The sequence below is a fragment of the Austrofundulus limnaeus genome, unplaced genomic scaffold (assembly GCF_001266775.1).
Source record: "Austrofundulus limnaeus strain Quisiro unplaced genomic scaffold, Austrofundulus_limnaeus-1.0 Scaffold2, whole genome shotgun sequence".
Lineage (NCBI taxonomy): Eukaryota > Metazoa > Chordata > Actinopteri > Cyprinodontiformes > Rivulidae > Austrofundulus > Austrofundulus limnaeus.
In genome coordinates this window covers 7,091,949-7,110,709 of record NW_013952404.1, presented here as the reverse complement: position 1 = coordinate 7,110,709, position 18,761 = coordinate 7,091,949, and the positions used below count along the sequence as shown (strand labels likewise).

The 18,761-nt window shown below is 39.8% G+C and overlaps 1 protein-coding gene across 1 annotated transcript in view; it reads right to left on the bottom strand.

Annotated features, from left to right (window-relative positions):
* The window catches only part of LOC106521282 (fibroblast growth factor receptor-like 1), a 35,083-nt gene that overhangs the window by 8,731 nt on the left and 7,591 nt on the right, over positions 1-18,761 (bottom strand). The window contains exon 3 of the mRNA XM_014013799.1: positions 4,839-5,111. Coding sequence (XP_013869253.1) covers positions 4,839-5,111 — 273 coding nt within the window. The remainder of the gene's footprint in view (positions 1-4,838; positions 5,112-18,761) is intronic.

The window sequence follows — 18,761 nt, the reverse complement described above, 5'->3', positions numbered from 1 at the left end:
TTTGGCTTTTGGCACCATCTGAGATGTTGACTTTTAGTTTGTTTTGAGATTATTTTAATTAGTTTTAATTGGTTTATGTGTTTGTTTTATTGTATAGTTTTAATTTTTGGATTTGGCTTTTATTATGTACTGTGACTGTTGTGTGTTTTATTGACTGTGACTGTACAGCACTTTGGTCCTATGGTTATTTAAGTGCTTTATAAATAAAGTTGGTACTGTATAGTATGGTAAAGATGATACATTTCCAACAGTCAGAAGGACACAAACACCGTTGTCTTCTGCCCAGGTAAGCTGAAGAACAACTCACGTTGTTTTGTTTGGTTTTTTGGTCTATCTGTGATCTATGATTACCATCCTTAACTTATWTTACGATCTGTGTTCTTTATTTGGCTTACACCACTCATTAGTAATAAACAAATTAGCTTAACATTGACGTGTGTGTATGCAAGGATGACTGGAAGATATCTTACCAAGCTGAAATGTTGTCTCTTTACTCGCTACAGTTCTTTAGAAAAAGTACTTTTAAGGTTCAGTTTTATCCTGAGTTGCAACTTTCCAAAACTGATATTGTACAATATTGCTGCTTTTTTAAAATTACATTAAAATAGGCTACAACGCTCCAGGTTKTAAACAWTCAATGCATTCTCACTCCCCAYGCGTCAATATTGACRCTTGGTCAGGTAGCCTTTTGCGGGTACCCCCTGCGTGTCAGTTTTTTACGAGATGAGGCGGAGGAGGATGGGCGCGTTGTTCTATTTTTCTACAAGAGTAGGAAATGCGCGAAACTAACTATCCCAGACCCTAAATTTAACTATTATTAGCCCTATACAGCCTATCCCAGACCCCAGAACCTAAAATTAACCATTAACCCTGATCTCTCATATTAACCATTTTTTTTAATGTAGAGAATGCACAAGAATTAACCATCCCAGACCCTAAATTTAACTTATATTAGCTATTTACAGCCTATCCCTGACCCCAGTATCTCAAATTAACCATTAATCCTGATCCCTCATGTTAACCTCAGACCCCGACCCAAAGACCCCTAAGTGACGCAACCCGGAAAAGCCGCGGGCGGCAAGGAAGRACRYGCRGGGGTACCCGATGCGTCAAAACTGGATGCAGACGCTCTCTGCCCAAGCATCAATATGGCCAAGCRTCAATATGTTGACGAGTCCGACGTGAGAAYGTGTTAAAACATTATGAAGCTGTTGTGATGACGTGCAGAAACGGACGTGACAGAAGCATTAAGAGGTTCTGAAAGAGACAGAGGCCAATTTCAAGGTCTTTAGAAACGGCTATGATGAGAAGTCAAGTTAATTTTTGATTTATACTTACAGTATAAACAGCATTTTCATTACAACTGAAGGTGACATAGTTACTTTATTATGGTATAGAATTGAATATGCCTGAGAAACACATAACACTGGCCCTTTAAAAACAAAGTAGCAGAATGTTAACTAAAAGYTAAAAGTAATAACAGATTAGTAAAAAGAGAGCAAAACATAAGCTGAAAGCTAAAAGTACCAAAAGACTAGCTAAACACTAAAATTGCAAAAAGACAGCTAAACGTTAAAAGCAGCAKAAGGCTATCTAAAAGTTATTATAGGCAAGTTAGAAGCTACAAAAAAAAAGATTTGTTAGATGTTAAAAGCAGTCAAAAGCTAGCTAAAACCTAAAAGCAGCAAAAGGTAGCAGAGCAGTAGCTTAAAGCTAAAAGTAGCACAAAACAAAGATAAGATTTGAAGCAAATACAAGAGATTTCATTGTTTTTCTCTGAGGATCAAACAAACTAATAGTTTTCAGGAATCATGATTTAAGTGTCTTCTCTTGAAACTAAATGTAAATGAAACTATTAATTTTGTTCAAATGAAATAAACTTTTTTTTTCATATAACATGAGTCCATTCATGATCTYCCTCCAGTGTTTTTGGTCTGGTGCCATCCCCTCCCACTTCATTCACAAATCCAGCCACAGGAAACAGGTCACTACTCTCAGACGTTCCTCTGTGCCAGCTGAATCTCAGGAAAAGGCCTGAGGATCTGGAGGTCCCAACAAGCTCCAGATGTTGTTGGGGACATTGTAACGTCCAGGGAAAGTTATGCACAGTGGCCTTGCATCATCTCCAAACAGTTACCACATGTGGTCAGCCGGACACGGGCAGTTGATCCAACAGTTGGCCTGACAACGTCTCCAGAGGGGAGTAAAATGAAAAATGTGTGTGAGAGCCAGGGGTCCTCATGCAGTAATGAATGAGTTCCGAGTTAACCCTGTAATATTTTATCAGAGCAGACATAAACTTTAAATCCACTCTTGTAAATGTTAATATGACAATCTCGCTCTAATGCGAATATGCCTGGGCAGCAGAGGACAGAGGGATTGTTGCATACAGCATGGCTGCTCGGGGGGTGTGATGGAGACAGTTGTCAGGACACCACTGCAAACAGGGCCCAAACAACCAGCTGGAGGGATTGAGGAGGCGCCATGTTGCACGGGCTGACCAGATTCTTCAGATAGCTCTGGGGAGGACAGGCTGACCGCTGGCAGATGGGACGAGGCATATCTCTCCATGGGGGGGTTCCTCCTCACACCAGAACCCCTCACTCTTTCACTTCATGTCTCACGCTTTCTCTGTCTTTTTATCTTCCTCCAGCATGTCTAAAAAGATAAAACACTCCATGTTTGACCTTGAACTTGAGTGACCTCTCCACTGACAGTCACTGTTTGAAGTTTTTTTTTTTTTGTGTTCTAGTAAAAATAACAAACTGAATTGATGGACCATCTATGCTAAGCTGCTCTGGGAGCCTGTTACCCCTCATTTACAGATTAAAACTCTCTTCTTTGATCAAATTAAGCAACATAATAGCAATCACAGCAGGTTCRAGGCATGAAATTAAACTAATTAGCTGATTCAACGTTAATGGAAAGTATTGCTCATGATAATTGCTGACTGTATTTAGCTGACTTCGACACTGGCAGTATTTTGACAATGAAACGCACCCCCGTCGAAACAATTACCTATAAAAACAAATGCTGTGGTGATGGCCTGCCAGCACCTAATTGGATGACGGACAAGAGAGCAGAAACGAGGGAGTATGTGTTCTTGTAACACACAGAATGATCATCAAGTCCTTTCACTAAGTGTTCAAAAAGTCTGAGTTGGAATTACAACAGACCAGATTAGAATTAAGAGTCAGGCCAGAAGGTCTCTACCTAAATCCATGAAAGGGCCAAAAAAAAATTCTCCTGATTAAAATTTCAAGGAACTAAGCTTATAATTAAACGTCTGATGGTTTCCTTTCCAAACAAAATCACAGAGTGGGACTGGAGCCACGTACGCAGTCAAGCTGAACTCATCTTCATCACAGATTCGTTTTTGTTTCTTACTCTCACTGAGTCAAACTGAACAAATGACCTGTTACAAAAAACAAACCACAGGCGGAGCGTTCTTATCTATCAGAGATTACGCAGCTAAAYGTGTGTAATTTATCCGTGTGCGTCAAAATCACAAGTTTTATCTCCTAAATTTGAATCAATATTTATAGACAAACACTAATTCCAAGTGCTACTACTCCGATGTCAAGATTGTTTTAGAAAAAAACGTGTCTGTCATACATTAATACTAACTTATCTGGTTCAAAACTGGGTCAATTAACTACTCAAAAATGCCAAAAACACATWAAAAAAGCACACCAAGATTAAGTGAGATGATGTTCATGAATCCTCTGGAGTTCATGCAAAAGCATCTCATCAAAGGCCATGACAGACCACTTTTTGTTGTTACAAACAATTTCTTTCAATTTTTAAGAAGATAATTCAAAACCCTCTTACATATACAAAAATCTAACTGAATCTACTTGTTTTACATGCTCTGTCTTCAGGGTTTTTTGTAGTGTTGGAGACAGAATAAACTGCAAAGATAGCTTTTGGAACCGCTCCACTCTAAAAYCGTCCTCTAGGTTAGGGTTAGAAGAACCACGTCTGATACCACACAGCACTGTTAACTTTGGCATTACAGAAGGCCCTGTGCCAAAATCCTCAACCTTTAATTTAAACACAATCAGCCGACACCCTGTCTTTGAGCAACTTCATAAAGAGGTGGACTCTAAAATAAACCTCGGTTTTATGCATGCCCTCTTCGTACGCACGCTGCACTGCAACAAGTGCTGTTTCCTGTGTTTTCTGCCCCTGCCTGATTATGGCTCTTCTTCTGAATCAAAGCTGTCACAAGACCAGGCTATAACTCCTCCTGTGAGATAGAGCGCAGACTCTGGCCCAAATTAGGCATCTTAGAGTAATTAGACTAAACACAGCCTTCACGCTCTGCTCCGCTCATTCATCATGCTCTGGCCCGGCACAGAGGAAATGCACAAAGGAGTTACACACTTGGTCCAACTGTCCTTAATCCTGCWGGCTCTGTTCAGCAAAACGGCTCTTTTACACTGAATGTGTTTCTGATTGCAGAGCTGCAGACCTCCTGCCTCCACAGAGCGTAGCCTCGGGAAAAGAAAGAGCGAGATCCAGTTGAGTCACAGAGGATGAAGTAGAATGAAACAATATCCCGGGACGCTGTTGACTTTGGGCAGAGAGATGTAGGGGATATAATGAAGACAAAAGATGCAAAGATCAGGCCCTTAAACCTCCATAAATCTGAATGACGCTGTCTTTTACTTTGAAGAGAAGTGGTGGGACTTTTGCTACATATTCCGTCTAAAAGCAGAACAGCAGAAGTCGATGTGAACTGACCAAACAAATCAGAAACTTGAGGTCTTGATGATGTTGTGTCAGGGAACCTGCAGAGGAGTRGGTTATGCAAACTAAACTCAAGCTGGGCTCACCGATAACGATGAGGGTGTAGTTGACGTTAACACTTCCAAAGCCGTTAGTTGCTTGGCAGTTGTAGGTTCCGGCATCATCCGTCTCCACCTCTTTAATTTTCAGGCCCATGCGGAGCTTACGGAAGCGAATGAAGCCGCTGTGGATGGTGCGTCCATCTTTGGTCCACCTGGTGAGGGGTGGTGGGTCTCCATCCACCGGACACGGTAACTTGATGGCATTTCCCAGTCGAGCCGTCTGTCTGTGGACAACTTTCTCAGATACCCGTGGAGGTCCTGAGGACACAAAAATACAACAAATCCAGTGTTTAGTGTGAATGTGTGTGTGACAGAATAATGTAAAGCATCTTTTGCCCCTTTTCCACTAATGCCACTTAGTGTAGTGTCGGTACAGTTCCAAGCCATTTCCATTAAGCCAGATTCATGAAACCAGCHCATTTTTTAGTACCTACTTCATTGTGGTTCCAAGCGGCCCTAGTTGACACCAAAATGCGACATCAGAACACTGTTCGTCACTGATTGGCTAGGGGGTGGAGTCACTGGTTGTGTCTAAGCTGCCTTTATAACAACAACTCGAGTCGCCATTTTTTCAATTGTAGCAGTGACATTAGTCGTGTTTCCATCCAATTTTAATTCGAATTTTAGTGAATTTTTAAAATTTCAAAAGTTATTCGTCAAATGTGTTTCCATCTCTCCTTTTGCGCATTAACTTTTTTCCGAAAAACCACCACCACCAATCGCCCAAAATACACCCACTGGAACCGGACTGGAACGTCAATGGAAAAGCACCAGAACTGACYCGTTCCAACACTGACCGTACCGACACTACACTAAGCACTAGTGGAAAAGGGAGTGTCCTACAAAGCGCTATATAAGACTGATGTATTATTATTGTTACTATTATTTAAATTTAGCTTAGTGTGTATCGATGTTTTCCAGTAAACAAAAGTGTTCACATCTATAAACAGACAATAACACAAATTTGATCGTCTCATTTGGTGCATTTGTGTTGACGTATCAGTCTAAAAGTCTGCGTTCAGCATTTTTAGTTTTGTTGAGCTCTGGTGACTGAAAGGYGGAGCATTCAGTGCACAAAAAATTCACAGCTGTTAAATCTTTCATTGATCCATCACACCACGTTAATTAGGGGGTTTTCATCTTGTAAGAGACTACTCCCAACAGAACGATTTGTCTAACCATAGACAACTTTTTTTTTATCTCCACACTCAGCTCTGACCTGTTCTTTTTTCTTAAATTAGTTGCCCATCTGCAAAGTAAAAGACAAAAAAGAAGAATTTCTTCTCTTGGACAGTATCTGATAAGGCCTAAAATGTAAGGCTGTCACTTAAAGGTCTTTGGAGTGAAATAAAACTAAAATTTGTTTGCTTATTTTTTAATCCTGRTTATCATTTTTCAGTCTCTGACTGGGTTCAAGGTCCTCATTCTCATGAAGTATCCATTAAATACTTTTATACTTGTAGATCCCAAACTGAAGAATCCACTTTCAGCAATACCAGTTACCAAAGGGACATTTTTTTTTTCTTTTTTCAATTTCAACATGATGAAACTAGTTATTAACTTCACAAAATATAAAATATGCTGTATAGCTAAATTTTTTTCAAGTTGATCAGAACAACAACTTATTTGAATCTTACTTTCCCTGACAGTGTCGGCTCTAAAAAATGCCACAAATTAGACCAATTTGTCATATTTTGTGCTGATTGCCCAGAAATCTTGCAGCCAGATTGTAAAAACCGAGTGAGTCCTGTCGACTGCATGCAGTGAGAGGGTGAATTGTTCTGGCTGTGGGTTTTTTTGCGTAGCGTGAGAAAGATCAAAGCAATGAGGGGGGCGGGTCGCAGCGAGACGAACAGCAGCCTGTTCTCCCGGTTCTTAATTGGCTCGGGTCCGCTCCCTCAGATCCGGTGAAGTGGAGCGGGCCGAAACACCCTGTGATGGTGTTAGGGGTTCCTGCAGCACCTCTGGAGCGACACCAAGCCTTCAGCCAACCCCCACCTCCCGAYCAAAAACTAAACAAAACCCCCGAATCACAGAGCAGACTTAGAAAAGAAACGAGAGCTGGGGAGGGAGAGAAAGAGGAGGAGGGAAAGTCAACCAGACCTTATAGCTGCATCTGCCCACTAAAGTACACAGAGCCTAGTCTGTGCCTCAGAACAAATGGCCAGTCTGGTAGAAGTAAAAACAATGGGGAGGGTAAGTACACATGGCCTCTCCCAACATATACACAAACACACACATGCTCAAACACACACAGCCGCATTCCTTTGGTGCATTTCGTACATATGGTAAACAAGATGGTCATTATCCTGATGGAGCTGACACAGGTAAGTCCATCTGGCTGGTCCTTCCATCTCGCCGCCAACAGATGTATCTCAGCTGCAGGTACATCTGGAGAGGCATACCAGTGGCCTCTAAMGCTTAAATAGATCCACTCAATCACATTCCTTCAAAAAGCCGAATTGTTGCAGACGCTTCAACATWAAACTCCAAAGTTAAAATGTGATTTATAAGACAATAAAACCAATGAAAGTCTCTCATTCCTTCTCACGTTCAATCTGAGAGTTTTTCTTCCTGGTTTTGGACGGCCCATCCTGGTCTACAGGAAATTGGAGGTGTCATTGTTTATGTCTGTGGAGAAAAAACTTTACCACAGTGTTTTTGGCTGTTGTAAGYTGGCCCATATCTCGCCTCACTAATACCACAGAATCAGAACAGAGGCGCTCAGTGTTTCTCCTCTGCAGGGCTCAGCTTTAGGACCAAAACAGGTCACAGTGTTGGCTCGGAGCTGCAGGGACCTCATATGGACAGAGTTCATCCTAAGGCACTTAAGGGCCCTGAGAAAACAAAAATAAATGTCTTAAACAAACAGGCTTCAGTTATCTCCACTGACTTATGGTCCTGCAAGCCACTCAACCRTGTGTTTCCTCTGGATTAATACAGAAGGCTGACTTATAAAAACAAGACCTGATTTATGTCAAAGGTTTAGCTGGAGCAAACTGTCAAAACACTTTGACCCTCGCTTGCTTGGACATTTCTTCTCTAGTTGGTGAAAAAAAAATCTTGAAGGATCATATATACTCAAGGGATAAATCAAAAGAAGCAGGAGAACTTCTGAATTTTTCCCCCATTCACAAGAAAACATATAAGGGGGCAGTGAAACATTTTGCTATGTTGTTTATGGAGCATTTAACACTTGGTTTAAGCTCACAGAAACCTCCCAGAGGAGGACCTCTTTGATTCCATTTCAAAGGTTGACATTTTGGAAAAACAAGATTTCTTTGCTTATTTGCTGAAAGTTAGACAACATCATCTTCAATACCMCTCCTGTGTAAAGGCTAAATAAAACACAGCAAAAAGCAGCAAAGTAAACTTAGAACAAATAGTAAAAAAAATTGTGCTTGGCAGATTATTTCTTTGTTGTAACAATGCTTCTTAGAAATAAATCTTATACTGTTGGAAAACCTGTTTATTTCCCTTTCAAATGGTACCACATTTGTAAGGATCATGCATTTGTGGGATAAGCAGTAGAACTGAGTATATGGTAGGGTTGGGCATAATCGTATCATGTGCAATTATGCTTCTCAAATAAATCTTATACTGTTGGAAAACCTGTTTATTTCCCTTTCAAATGGTACCACATTTGTAAGGATCATGCATTTGTGGGATAAGCAGTAGAACTGAGTATATGGTAGGGTTGGGCATAATCGTATCGTGTGCAATTAATCGTCAGGAAAACATTAATCGATTATTTTTTGGCACTTGACGATTAATACGATTAATGCCACCAGGCAGATGGACTGGATATTTCCTCGGTCAGTCTGCTCGGTGCTCCTCTCAGCTTCAAATATGACAAACATAAAAAAAATAAATTCTGAAATTTATTTATCTATCAACACAATTTAAAATTTGATGTGTAGCCCGAAGTCTGTAATTTTGACAATTTGGAACAGATTTTTATGAAGAGCAAAATTTTCCCACTAAATTGGTCATGTGACTAGGACATAAGGTTGTCTAGAGACTCCAGGGGATTAATCATCAAATTAACCATTATTGGCTAAACACCACAATTAATCATGATTAATTTTTTTGCCAATATCGCCCAACCCTAGTATATGGGTTGCGCACAACTTATTTTTTGTTGCTTTTGATTTGTTTTGAGCTTCTGGTACCCCCATGTGCTGCCAATCAGGGGCCTGCTATAAGATTTATTGACAAAAAACATTGTTACAACAAATGTAATTACTTATTGTGCTACATATACTACAGCTTCCTAGAAAGACATTAAATTAAAAACATTAAATCTCTCAAAAACACTAAGGATTAACATAAATTATGAAGTGTTGATTACGGACTTTAAAAGGAGAGAGTATCTGAATTTTAATTTTTAAACAACTCCACCACTATTTATGTGGAAAAAAACTGGAATAAAATGAAAAGTGTTGTTGTACAGAATTATTACTACTGCAGTCATGAAAAGCAGACAAGCATCTAAATAACCCAACACATAATCATTAACTATTCAGAGTCAACACTGTCTGTCTGTTAGCAAATTATCTAATCTATTAACTTTAATAAAAAGTGCAGGAAACGCAACACAACAAATGATTCATTCAAAATGGTCACCACATCTGGCAATGACTCAGTCAAGTTTCTAGATTWTGAGCTGAAGTTTATTGTGATAGCTTCAAGTCATTCACAACATCTTGTGATATTGCATGAGATTGTCCATAATGTAATTTTCAAGGTTTATCAGAAACATATAATTTCTTAACATGAAATAAGTCCAAAACTCTTGACATTATTTAAGGAATAGTTTAATTAATTAATTAATTAATTATTTGATGAATCCATACATAATGGAACCAAACAATATGTGTGCAAAATTTCTGCTAATTTTGATTAACAAGTATTTATCTATCACGCAGCATCACTGAGAATACTGTCTTAATCTTAGTTAAACTAATTACAAACTGGTCCACGGCTACTTCTCTGTAAGTGGTGCATGCATCTGTTTTTTAACTTTCTGACTCACGCAGCTCCTGAGCTGTTTTGGCTGAATAAACTAAAGAAATTTGGCTGCAGTTTCAAGCACACGGAATGTACAACAAATGATTCCCTCCCTCCATCTCCACTCCTAGAAAACTTTTTAACTCCCCTCTGGAAAACAAGGCACCAAGAAGTGCTAAAATCAAGGACATCATCTGAATAACTTTTTTTTTTCAAGCTGTGCGTATGATGGCCATCCTCCTCCTACACCTCCTGCCTCTCAAGGACAGGTTCTTTTAACCCTGGACTAAGAAATCAGAAAGAGGGTCTCTGCAAAACAAATAGTATCACAAGAGTGTAAGAAGATAGTAAATGATTGTCTTAAATAATTAAGTGTAAACAAACAAATCAAGATGATTAAAACACAAACTTAACCCCCACACGGGACGCAGAACGCACTGAAGCTCGATTGTTTCGTCTCCTCTGGTTACTGTAATAAATGGAAATCTGATCAACTCATGACAAACTGCTGAGTGTGTTCACTCAGATTGTTAGCTGATCGGTGAATGGAGGAATGATACACATGACCATATGGGTTTTCCCATATTGGACTGCTGGTAAATCACTCCTTATTACAGCAGAGCTGCATGTGTGAAAGGACGCTTTCATGGTGCAGGAAGAGGAGGAGGAGGCCTGGCGACTCACAGAATTAGCCTTGTTTTTCTTTGCTCAGTTTGGTGATGGATTATTTTAAGAGAAAGAGGTACATTCAATAAGAGGCATTCTTGTGATTCAGACAAAATATAGCCTTTTTTATTTTTTATAAAAGCTTGAGCGACTTAATGATTCGTTGTGATGGCRACCGTGGAGTTGTACATATGTTAAGTAAACGTCAAATCTTTGATGCGAGTAAAAGATGAACGATGTTCAGATGTGCTGGCATGGCTCGCTGTTATTTATTTTCTCATTTAAAACACACCTGTGGATTTGTAATAATGTGTACATGTGCTTTTTTTTTCACATCTGTACAAAGCGCTTTGGTCTTTCTAGCCAATGCAAGCATCTCAATAAAGAGCTGACTGCGCTGCTGACAGCCGTTCAAATAGAGAACACCTGGAAGTTAACCATGCACAATGGGAACAACTGGATAATGTACACACCGCTCTCTGCCCAGTGCAGGATGTAGTTATTCAAACATCTTTTTTTCCGACTGCGAGAACTTCTAATACGTTTAAAGGCTTTTGCACAATGCCAAACCAAAGTGATTTATTACTAAAATAAACACTGTGTGAGTGAATGTGTCTTTAATATGCAGTATTTACAAAAAAAAAAAAAAAGACAAGAAGCATAGAGGGAAGCTGGGGAAAGCTTCCTCCTACTCAGTAGCTCTGTGTTAGCTCAGCGGACCGAACAAGTGCAAACACAACATGAGAGAGGAAGGAGTTTAATGGAGCCAGAGCTTCTGGAGGCAATTTATGTCACCCGCCAGTTCATTTGTCTGTTAGCAAAATATTTCACAAACTAGTGGATTTTAATGAAACTCTCAGAAAGGAACTGCTACTTAGCTTTCGATGTCAACCACAACTAAACAACATTAGCAAACAGTTGTCATTGCGCTAAAATTTAGTGGTTGTAGCTGAGAGTCATCCTCAACACTGACTCTGAGTGTTAACAGATCTCCCAAGATTTCACACTATCTCATGAGATGGTGAGTTTACAAGTTATTTACAAAGTTTGACCAAAAACGGCTACAACACTTGTCACCATACAGCAGAAAAAAGTAAACTGAGTTCAAGGAGAATGAGAAAGAGAAAAAAAAAAGAGGCACCAAAAATACATGAAAGCTCGAAACCGAACTCCAAGATGACGACTTCCCCTGAGTCTGGGGTGAAAGTGAAAGGTGAGGCAAACACGGCAGCTTGGGGGAGTGTGTGAAAGGCCAGAGCTTCTGTTCTGCTGCATTTAGCTATACGTTTCACAAGCAGAGATAAAAATCTGCATAAAACAGCCAGAGAATGGAGGAAAAAGCCTCTTTGGCAATTTAAGAACGGAGGCAAGATGAGGGAGTTAAGTGYGGGGGGTAAAAAGGGGACGGGACAGTGGCAGGAGAGGCTGTTCTGACAGCAGMGAGGCAGCAGAGGGTGAAGAAAGCAGTCCTTTCTTACCCCTCCAGACATCCTGCCCGTCAACTTCACCCTGTGTGGTAATCAATACCTGTTATTTTCCCCTCTCGCCTTTCCAATCAATAGATAAGACTGGGGTAAGACCAGCCGGGACAATGGCTCTTTCTGTGGCACCATCAGATGTGGGCTGAATGGCGACTGCTTTTGTGGTGGGAATGATACAGGAGGAGCTATTAGGTGACAYGAGGGACTAGAGAAACAGCAGGAGGGGGTGGAATAGAAAGAAAAGGGAATAAGCTGATCCAGTCAAATCTATCTGATTGAAGAAGAATCGCTGGAATAACTTCGCCGCCCGTTTGAAGTGAAATCTACATCTGCTCATGATGGACTCCTACAGACTTCTCATCAAAAGAGTTGGAAAGAAACAGAAAGAAATGGCTCCGGCGTCATAAAGCTCCAGGAAACGTCTCCATCACGCGGCCAGCCCTTAACAGGCCCTACTGTGGAGGCTTTGAACTTTAAGCTGCTATATTTCATTAAGCTTGACTGCTTTCTCCTGGCCCCAGCTGCCTCAGCAGGAGAAAAGATCATGCATGTGAGCGTGTGCTTGAACACTCCTCAGTACTGTCTTCTGACTGCCGCTACAGAAACATTAAGATCCAGGCTCCAGTTATCTGCATATGTCTGCCATTTAAACAGGGTGTGTGTGTGTGTGTGTGTGGGGGGGGGGGTGTTCACTTCCATTGATGAATAGTCTACCTATGCTAGAACCATGAAGCCAGCATCTCACTGGGTGGCGACCGTCTGAGACTAGCTGGTGACAGAAAATGGAAAGAAAATAGGCAAAAATTTTGTTGCAGTCTCACTGAATTCTAAGTGTTTGTAACCAAGAGACCCCTGCAAACCTTTTGAGACACTTTGAAGACTCCCTCACAAACGACAACCACAGCCCAGTGGGATACTGGCTTAAAAATGTGTGTCTATTATGCAACATCGATGTTTTCAAATTAAACTTAGCAAAGGATCAATGTGTATCAATGCAAAAGGTTTATTTTACATTGTGTTGTCCCAAATTAAATAARGACTCTGCTTTTAAAAACATGAACATCTAGAAAGGTTTTGGGTCCTAATAAAAAGTCAGAAACCTTTAGGGATGTAACAATTAATCGAGAATTGATTAATAATCTATTATCTGCTTAAAACATGAATCAATTCATGAAAATGCTAACGCACATTAGCATGCTAACACACATAGCGGTGCATCAAGGAAAAATGTCCCCTGGGAAACAACAGTTCACTGGCGGCCACGACGAAACATTCCGCTATTTAAACAGGTATGTCCGGTATTCAAAAAATTCATATCATAACAAAAATAAAAATCGGTATTCGGTACAAAACGGTATACCGCCCAGCCCTAATTAAAACAGAYGGTTATAGTTTGATACAAGGCGAAAAATGCTGACGTTAAAAGAAAATAAACATTTTTGCTTTTAAAATGGCTACTATTCATTTAGTTGGGAAAAAAAAGAAAATAATTGGGAACTTAAAAGCAATAATCAAATCGGGTTTTGAGTGAATCTTTATATCCTTATTTCAGATTATGTTTTTGTAATAATAATGTGTTGAGGTTGAGGAGTCTGCTGCCATTTAGGGTCAGGGACTTGTTTTTAATAGTTCACAATGAGTTTTATTTTTGCTCTGTATCTAAAATGTACAATATTCTCATTAAAACATTAATGGCTAGTTTGTGCCCTAATGACCACAAAAAGCAACATGAAAAGAACACTGCACTATTTTTTAATGAAGAACAAAAAATACATTTGAATTTGCATCACTGTATGTCAGACAAATCAAATAGAAGAGTTTTTCGGATTAGGTTTTCAAAACAATGTTTAATTCTCTTACAGAGCATATTTTATCATGGAGTTCTGTGGAAGTCAACTAAATGTAAGGGTTTGACTTTAAGTGGCTATTCAGGAACTGGCCTTAATTTTGCTGCTTTGAAAGCCATTGATTGCTCAGGACTTACTTTCTCTAAAAACCACGCTGCTTCCTTTATTTGGGAGTCATTTGCAAAATTGCTTAAATTTTTGGGAGTGCGCCTCAGTAAATTAATTTAACGGTAATTGACTTTGAAGCTGACATGACTGCCTATTGATGCTTTGACTAATCCATTTTGTTCCTGAATCATGTCTAACATCAATGACTAAGGAGTAATTTCCATTCTGTGGTAAGGGATGTGAAGGGGTCAGATACATCGTTTTAGAGGACAGAAGCAGCTTTCATTCTGAGAAAAGTGAATTTGTTGCTATAGCGTCAGAAAGTCTGGTCAACTTGACACAGAATCCACTAATCTGAAGGAAAAGGCAACACGCTTATCAATATCTGCAATGAAGGACACGTTGTAATCTTTTCAGGGTTGAATTTGTATCTTTTTATAAATGGATTCATCTTCTGCTGTGCTTACACCCTGAGAAATTCATTAAAATCTTGCTTTTACCTAATTTGCTTCATTYATTTCTCTAAATTGATGGTTGGGTTTGATGAGTTTGAACCTGAGTAATGGAGTAGACACAATGTCCTAGAGATGTGCTGGTATTTTTAAAAGTGCATTATCAAGTCAGCTTAATCCTTTGAAGTGTTTATCACCCTCTGGTATGCGATAAGTTCACTCTGAGAGAAAAATCACATAAGAGCAAAAAGAAGAACGTGACAAACTTTAACGCTGCTTTGATTTCTCAACAAAAAAATATTAATATCTCAAACCCTCTTGATGTGGCAACTAACCAATTTTTTTAAAATCAAAAGAATATTGATTATAAATGACTTTTTCTGTATTAAAGTGTTTCATGTTAATTTGAGTCAGTAATACACTTGCCCTGTCATAAAGAGCGCACAGCGAGTGCCACTCCAGTGGCTTTATCTCACTCCATTAAGCAAAGGCCCGGTGCACACACAGGGGCCGAGTGTGTGCTTATAGGACCACTTATCAGGAGAAAAGCAGCGGGAGGAAGCCTGTGAAGAAAGAGAAAGGCCAATTGGAGCGAGACGGCAGCGGAGGGGTGAGGAATAAAATCAGGCCAAGGAGAGAGAAGCAGGTTAAGGAGCAGAGGCTAAGATGGCAGAGAGGCCTCCTATAACACGCAGCTCCTGCAGCGAGGAGGAGGGCTGCAGCATCGGGGAGTGAGGAGGGATTAGGTGGGCCCAGGCGGCAGAAACCAGGAATCCCAACAATCTCACACCCACTCCCTGGCCAGGGCTCAGCCACATGACACACTCAAACAGGCCTACACTTCTGTCTCTATAGTACAATGCAGGGCCCAAATGAGCACCTGTTTACTACAGTCTGTAGATGTTTGGAGTGCGGCCGACCACTTGGACAAATTTAGGTGCTGCCAGTTGATATTTTTGCGTCACACAAATAGATGTGATAAATTAGAGACCGATTCATTAATCTTAAAGTGCCCGTGACATCAAATATTTCAAATAAATAGGAATGTATTTTTGGAAAGGTAATACTGATAACATATTGCAAAAGAAAATTCACACCAATGAGAAGAACAGTTGTTGAGATATTTGCATGTGAAGTAACAGGAAGTGATATCAAAGGGGAATGTCTGCATGTGAACAGAGCATTGCTGTCTAACAACACAGACTGTAAGAATCTGATGCTTCTTTAGATTATTTTAGTCACAATTGGAAAGAGAGGAAGAGTCAGAGCTCATATGATAATTTTAATAAATAAACACCAGGGAGATCCTTTTCCTTTAGAGTTCTCCTTTAATATCCTGTTTCACTTCGGCTAAAAAAATATGCCAATTATTTGACAAAATGGGTAAAATTGTGTATATTATGTCACGTTTCTTAAAAATATAGATGCTTTGATTTTTTTTTTTTTTTTTGTATATCACAGGCACTTCAATGTATTTATGGTAAATCCTAGTATTTTAGACTAGCATTTTGACAAATATTTCTTTCTCAATATCTTCATAACAATCTACTAATGAGCCATTTTGTAAATTTGTAGTGACGTAAAGTCACGTGATGAAGTCAGAAGTGCCTTGAGACTCAAAAATATCAAATTCTTTCAGATAAATATGAAGACATTAATCAGTTTCATTACAGTTAAATGATTAATGATCAGTGAACATGGAGGTACATGTCAAAATGTTTTTAGCATGAATTTTTCATGAGTAAAACAGAATATGGCCATCAGTGGTGGATGTGCTGTCTACGCTAAATGTTTTTGTTGCTTCACAGCCTTTATCAGTTAACAGAGAGGTGCATCCTGTCCTCCCCCCACCCCCACCCCATCAACACTGCTACATTCCACAGTCAGAAAAAAAAGGTGTCCAACCTGCATGTGGCTGGTTGCATACAGTGACTGAATGATGGAAGCTGTAAACAAGGATGTTTTGCGCCAGACATGCTGTCACCAGCTCATCTGAGTGTGCCTTTGTGTGGTTCCATCTGTGTAACGATGATGATGATGATGGCTGAGCTTGGCATCCCCAGGAACCTTACACCAGTGTACAGTCAGGAGGGATGACACCATCTTTGTGTCTCTAAGAAGGTTTTACACCAGCATCTTAGTCAACTAGGTCCTTTCAGGGGGACCAGTGAGAGACTTTGTTGCACCAGGAGTGTTAGGGCAGAACGAAGCAATTCAGACAGGGGCAGGAGGGGGGAAGAGGGGAGGCAAAGCGAGGGTGAGGAAAATAGAAAGGCCGGTGAGACAAGAGACGAGACAGAAAGGGGGTGGAGAGGCAAGGCGAGACAGTGGAAAGGGGGTGGAGGAACAGGCAAAGCTCTTACTGACAGCAATGGGGCCTCTTAACAATCCAGGAATATTGTCTGAAATCAATCTGTCATCGTGGAGCTGTTGAGCCTGTCATTACGATGTGGTACTCGCCCTTTCACACAGTGACAATTTGTTCAGTGCTGTCCCAGTCCACCTTACTACTGCCTTGTACAAAGGTCACGGCCCTCTATCCATCTATGTCTACCAGGCTGTCTCTTTGTTAAACTACTGAGCAGAGACTTTTACAGTCCTTTTATCAAAGTGGCCAGATCATGGTCTGAACAGAAGTGATGCTGGAGGGACTTTTATTACACTGTTGGATTGGATATTTATGAATATTGTCAGCCAAGAAAATAATTCTGTTAGTACCTAAAGTCTCGTTGAAATCAAATGTAACATAAAAGGTCTTATCAATATTTAAGTGACTGTTCAGAACTCTTGAACTGACTGAAAGCTCACAGCAAACGGTGTCACATTCAACAGTTTTTGACTATATAAGTCACATATTTTGACTCTGAAATGTGATCTGATCATTGCACAGTACATCATTCCTGTGGAAAAAATGTCACTCTCATATTGGTCACAAATGAAAAGCCAGAGGATTACTAAAGTTTGTAAATATTTGCATAAATTTTGAGTGAAACTGCAGCAAAATTTTATAACCATTCAATAAAATACTTACTTTTTTTACAATGTTTTAGGGAGGGCACCAATCTAAACAGTTGTTTTACTTATTTTCTATGTTATATTTTGCACATTTAGTCTTTTCTTGGTCATGTGGGAGCAGAATCATAAAATATACATAACTCAATAATGTTTTGCTGATGTAAAGATAAAGTGATTCAATGAATAAGAATTTCCCTTCAAAACAGTCTATTGCAGCTCTCTTCTGATTGTCTTTTCTTTGTTGTATTTTAGTACTTCATCCTTTTAGACCAARCTTTTTCCCAGGTACATACATCTCACCATGAACAACACAAACATAAAACATAAGTCAAGACTTGGTGAGCAACAGCAGCTCTGATTTTAAAGCAATGTATCCAGTACATTTAACGTCAATCCCATGTTATTGACAAAGTCAGGAAATATTCCTCTTCTGCAATTTAAAAACTATGTCAGCCTAACCAAAATTTCTGTTAACATATTTCAGCCTGGATAGACTGTGTTTTCAGAAATTATGCTGTTTGCAAAACTAAAACCCAGCTGTAAATTGAGGAAAAGGTCAATCAAGATACAAATAACTATATGAATGGAGCAGTGTGGCCTTCTTCCAGGCCTTAAAAGTCAAAACACACTTGGGCTGGGGTCTGATCCAAACTCCAAATTGTCCAAAAGCCCTGTCCCAGTGCACGAGGAAATCAAATCAGTTTCAGTGCACAATGCAGAATTCCCGTCTGGGAAAGCAGTAGCTCTGAGATAAAATATGACGTCATTCTCTTTGGTCCTTAGATTATTTTTCCTCCTGTCCTACTCCTTACGTCAAAGAGGAGACTTTTTTTTTTCATTTATCAAAGAAGCAATGTGTCCTGAAAAAAAAGTTCAGAAAATCAGCCAGCCTCTGTCTCCAATGTTGGAAATGGTTTTGAGCAAATTCAACCAGGAYGGCCTGTTTGTGTGCAACAGAAATACTTGTTTTGTCTTGTTTATAACCTCAGTCAATGGGAACAATAAAATACTTCCTAAAGTCACTAAAATATCCTTAATGAAAAACAAAATGGAAGTAAAAAAWATTAAGACACAAAGCAGTGTGGGGTCTCTCAGAAACTTGTAGGAGGTGAACTGAAAATCCAGGGGAGTGAATGAAAACTGGAAAGAGACTGTTGATGGGGCAGGGGATTGTGTGTGTGTGTGTGTGTGTTTATGTGTGTGTGTGTGTGTGTGTGTGTGTAGGGGGGTGGGTAATGTTGTTAAAAGCAGCAGAGGCCTCATTCAGAGCTCATTACTCCTTGGCTCGGCTTTCTTTGAGCCCAGGCAGCCATCGCTGTTGCCACCACG